General features: G+C 53.5%; 1 protein-coding gene across 1 annotated transcript; it reads right to left on the bottom strand.

Annotated features, from left to right (window-relative positions):
* Window positions 1-340: 340 nt before the first annotated feature.
* Window positions 341-5227, bottom strand: LOC120859712 (serpin A3-5; the record flags this gene model as incomplete). Its single annotated transcript, XM_040235712.1, has 3 exons — window positions 341-939; window positions 2542-2812; window positions 4648-5227. Coding segments are annotated over 3 exons (1044 nt in total), but the record flags the coding sequence as incomplete, so codon positions are not given.
* Window positions 5228-5235: the final 8 nt, after the last annotated feature.

Genomic DNA, 5235 nt, shown 5'->3' with positions numbered 1-5235 from the left:
CTCTCCTAACCCAGAGACTGTGCTGCCTCCGAATTCCCCCTAGTATATGGGGAGGGGCCAGGTCAAAGCATTTTTCTTGCAGGCAACTGTCCACAGTCCCTCCATGTCGAAGCAACAGATGGGTGAGCACTGCTTTCTGCTCCTCTCCTGCCCCAGCTGACGTGTCCCGGAGCCCTCAGCTCCCTTGCCTAGGATTGGCTTCCCACCCTTGGGCCACAAAGCCCCATAGCGCCTGTGCCTCCTTTACCAGTCCTATGGCAGGTGGGTGCAGGAGAGCCTGCAGGGCTGCCCAGCCACCCCCCATCCCACCACTCACTCTGGCTCCCCTGCCTCCAGGACACTGGGTGTTCTCCCATGCTCTTAGCGCATTTTCATCACGGTTGCTTTACAGACTTTGTTGGAACCTATAACCTCTTACCTGCTCCGCTAGGCACCAAACAGGAACCAAGAACTATATGCTCCTTTTAAAGATGAAAAGTTGGGGGATGCAGAAATGTGATCATTCCCCTCTGCAGGCAGTGAAAGATGGAGCCTGATATGGGGCCCGCTGCTGTTTCCACCCCGGGTCCTTCCCAGTGACAGGCTTCTGTGTCACTTTATAATTCAGGGAAGGTGGGACCTGATGTCACCGTGATTGTAACCCAGCTCTCCTGGGCTTGGGGAGTCCCAGGGAGGGAGACTAAGTTGCAGGAAAAGCAATTAATTTACAAATTCCAGGTGATCTGCCATCTGTCTGGCCTCCAGGTTTAGCGCTCTGATAGGAGGATGAACTGTCCAAACTTAAGACTCACCTGGGTGACTACCAGGTCCCCGGTTCCTGTGATTCCTGACAGGTCAGCGTCGGTGAATATTTTCTTAATGCCCAGCCGGGAGAGGATGTCATTCAGTTCATAGTTGCTTTTGATGGAAAATTTTGGCAGGTAGAGTTCATGTATTCGACTAGGAAACAAGAAAAATAAATTTGAACACCTGCTTGAAAAGATGTCTGCCTTTTCCCACCTCACAGCACTGTCTTCCAAGGATTCCTCTTAACCAACCCTCTTCTCCCTGGAATAAGGACTCTTGTTCTCAGTTTCTAGACCCCTTGGGCTAAATCCCCTTATTTTGTTACTTATCCATTCCAATCTGCAGGAGTCTAGCATGCCAGGCAGGCACCAGGGCAGGGGGAGGTTAAGGAGTCTGCAAGGCCCCAAGTGACCTGAGTCCACCCCCGGGGGGACCCTGATCTCGCCTAGCTTCCCTCCTCACTCCCTCTGCTCTCCTCTGGCCTCACTAATCCTCAACCACACCAGGCTCGCTCCTGCCTCAGAGGCTTTGCCCTGGTGGTTCCCTTGCCCAGAAATGCTTTTTCCCAACACATCCAGAGGGCCCAGTCTCTCACTGCAACATCACCTAAGGGCCGCCCTATTTATGATCACAAACTACCTCTGGATACGATTTTCTTCACCCTTTTACTGTGCTCTACTCTCCCCACCTCCCCATTTGTCCCCTCTCAACCTAACAAAGAATTTATATTCATTTCCAGTCTGTCTTCCACAATTATAGAGTGCCACGAGGACAGAGAATTTAGCATTTTATTTGCTGACCTACCACATGGTCTAAGTTAGTCCCTGAGGCATAGCATGCCCTCAGCTAACCTATTCCATCAGTGCTGACTGGGCGAATGAATAAATGAGTGACTACAATGGAAAGACAGTGCAAATATGGTCCTCAGAACCCGTCACACCTAGGCCCTCACCTGATTCTATTCGATCCTTCTGAAGAGGAAAAATTAAAATTTTACATAACCTCCTGCCTGTTCTGCCTCTGTAACTCAGCTTGCTTCTTCCAAAGCCTGGATCACATAGGTCATGTAGTCTCAGAAAGTGAGGACTTTGAATACTAGGAACTGGAGCTTATCTCACTCTCCCTTGTTCAGCTTTTTGCAATTGCCCAGCCCCTGCAAACCTGCTTAATTGTGCCTGTCCATGTAAAGGCCAGGCATCCTCCACCCCATCTTGACTGCTCTTCCCATGTGCGTGAGATCCCTTAGGTTAAACCAGCATATTAACGGCTAGTGTTGTCCACTATAGTCTGCTACAGTCTGTCTATAAAAACTCTGTCACCCCTTTGTTCAGGGCTCAGAGCTTAGAGTGTTAACTCCTCTGGGCCGACCGGCGTAATAAACCTGAGTTCTCCAACTCTCTGAGAGTGGTGTTTGGTTTCTTGCATACTGGTTTCTGCAACACTTCTACCTTCAAAAGGAGGAGTCGTGGGGAGAACATGAGTGTTGGGCATCATGCTGAGTCCTCATGACTTAGCCCTTGTTAGTGTGAGGCACACCTTCAGCTCCCATCCTCTCAGATGTCATCATCTTACAGAAGGATTTAAGCACTGAGCCAGGCAGGCAGCAAAGGGCAAGGTCGTCGCGGGATGGGCTCTCCCACCCTGCCCCTGCCTTGCACATTCCTGAGGCCCTGTTGCTGGGGGTCAGGAGTCCAGGAAGAGGGGGAAAGGCCGAGAAGGCAGCTGAACCCACAGCTCCAGGCCCTGGGGAGTCACCTGGGATGCAGTGATTCTCGCCACCTCCTCAGTGTCTCTGGGATCAGCTTGGCTTCCAGGTCCTGCATTTTGCCCTCATCGGGGAGGATGAAGAGGGCGCTGTCATTGCTGGTGTAAGTGAGCTCCACCAGCGTGCAGCCCAGCTCCTCGTCCCGGAAGTAAGGGGTTTCCAGGTCAAGGGTCATCATGGGCACCTCCACCGTCTTGTTCTTGCTCACATGGAACTCTGCCTGCTCAGTGTGTTTGGGGTCAAAGCGGGTCTTCCACTGGGCTGGAGGTTGGGGGACAGGTCAAGAGTCTGTGAGTGCAAGAGCTGCAGTCTCTCCCTCCTCGGCCCTGGTCCTTGAGCAGGGAAGACCCTCCCCACGCCAGAGGTCCCCCATGTCATGTACCTCTATGATGGGCCTGCTTGGTGTGCACGTACACCTGGGCAGCTGGGTAAGCCCTTAGGGACGGGGGTGAACCCGCAGGTCAGGATTGGGAAGCGGGATATGAAACAAAGCTGGTTAGTTGTGCTACAGGAGAAGTCAACAGAAATGTGGAGCGCAAGGGAGAGATGGGGATGAGGCTGGGCCTGGGGAGATATGGGACCGCCTGGTCCTTCAAGGGGACATGTTAGTGACCAGGCGTTAGTCGTTGGCTTTGTCGGGAGGACACACGTCCCCACAGCCTTGTGAGCCCGGCTGGAGCAGGAGCCACATGGGGACCCGGAGGGCAGAGGAGGGGGCTTGGGTGTCCCCCAAGGAAGATGGAGACCTTAGTGCCAGGGGTGGGCTTCTTGGGGAGATTGGAGCCCTGGGGCTTCATGGAGGATATACCCACCCTGCTTCCTGCTTTCTTTCCACCCCTGCCTGTGTCCCCACGGTTGGAGACGGGAGGAGAGGGCAAGCTGGGCTGGTGGGTACCCCTGGGAAGGAGAGAGTCCTGGGACAGGTCAGGGTGGCAGGAGATTAGAGCACAGAGAAGCCCAGGAAGAAACGTAGCAGATCTGGCCTGGATCATTACCAGCTCTCCAGGGAACTGGGAACCTATGGCTTCATTTACAGAGGAAACCACAGATCCAGGAGGGCTACCCAGGGCTCTGCCAGGAGCTTCCGGTTCAGGGAGAACATGTCCCCCGAGCAGGTGCCCCTTAGGCACCCGACCACCCCCTTGCTCAATGACCATTCTTTGTGTCTTTATTCCATGTCCTTTTGCACTGCTGGCTCTGCGTGTGAAATCTTTCTGCCTTCACTCTGCCCTTTATGACCTTCCAGGATGAGGTTTGCAGTGCTGGGTTTCTACCAGTGGGACTGGGCCCTGGACCAGCTAGAATCTGGAAAAGAGTCTGTCCCAGGCATTGTCCTTCCCTGAGGCTTCCCTCTGGGGTTGGCCTTGCCAATGCTACCCTCATAGCTATAACGGAGCACAGCTGAAGCTCCTTGAGTTGGCCAGGCTGCTCAGAGGCTGTCACAGTGTGAAGCCGGTCACCAGCCCCACCTCCACCTGCTGAGACCAAGTCCCTTTAGAGGGAGCCCAGGTCACACACAGCCCGCAGTGTGCAGAGCAGTGGCCTTCCTTGTATGTGTTAAAAGACGCTGGGGTTCCCAGCCACTCCAGAGTGACCTTAGAGGAAAGCTCCTTCCTCCAGGCAGTCAGGCAAGTTTGAGAATAAAAAGGCTCCCTGTGGCTCAGATGGTAAAGAATCCGCCTGCAATGCGTGAGACCTGGGTTCGATCCCTGGGTTGGGAAGATCCCCTGGAGAAGGGAATGGTGACCCACTACAGTATTGTGACCTAGAGAATTCCATGGACAGAGGAGCCTGATAGGCTACAGCCCACGGGGTCACAGAGTCAGACACAACTGAGTGACTTTCACTTCGCTGTGGCTCAGACAAAGGGCTAATGGCTCCCCTGCCCTTGTGTGTTGCAATGACAGCTACGATTTAGAAAACCCCCAAATAGACAAAGACTATGACAGGGACAGGGTCTTAGTGCCCAAGCTGTCCTCACTGATGGCATCTCCTCTATAATGCCCAGCAACAGAATTGGCTGAGCTGAAATCAAAATAGCTCTGAAGACACAAAACTAGACATGTGTTTCCTTCTGAGACAAACAGGGCACCCACCTTTAAAGTAGATGTAGTTCACCAGGACCAACACCGTTCTTGGGGAAAGGAACTTGAACAGCTCCTCAATTTTCCCCTGGGTTTTATTCTTCACATAGTCATTTATTAGACTCCTGGCAGCTTCAGGATCCCCGAAGTTGGTCGGGAAGGCCTCGGAGGAATACAGCACATGAGCATCTTCTATGAACTTGTCCAGCAGCTTCAGCTCCTCCTGCACAAACATGGCGTTGCCCACGCTCAGCTGCAGCTGGTTGCTGGGTCGATTGAGCGTCTGCAGGAGGTGCTGGAAGCCCTGGTGGATCTCTGTCTCCTGGATCTCGGTGAGGTTGAACTTGAGACCTTCCAGGATCTCTGTCAGGGTGGAGCCACGGGCCCCCAGAGACAGGAAGGCCAAGGCTATGGAGACACTCAGTGGGGAGAAGATGACATTCTTATTGGGGTTCTCCAAAGCCAACTGCTTGTAGAGGCTGAAGGCGAAGTCGGTGTTGCTGGAGGCTAATGTGTGGTCATCCACACGTGCCCTTCTGTCTTGGTCCTTCACCACCACATTCTCTGGGAGGCAGTGGACACTGGAGCAGAGCCCAGCCA

This window comes from Oryx dammah, unplaced genomic scaffold, assembly GCF_014754425.2.
Source record: "Oryx dammah isolate SB20612 unplaced genomic scaffold, SCBI_Odam_1.1 HiC_scaffold_2480, whole genome shotgun sequence".
Lineage (NCBI taxonomy): Eukaryota > Metazoa > Chordata > Mammalia > Artiodactyla > Bovidae > Oryx > Oryx dammah.
Note: the sequence above shows the minus strand (reverse complement) of the source record. Positions and strands in the feature narration are given on the sequence as shown.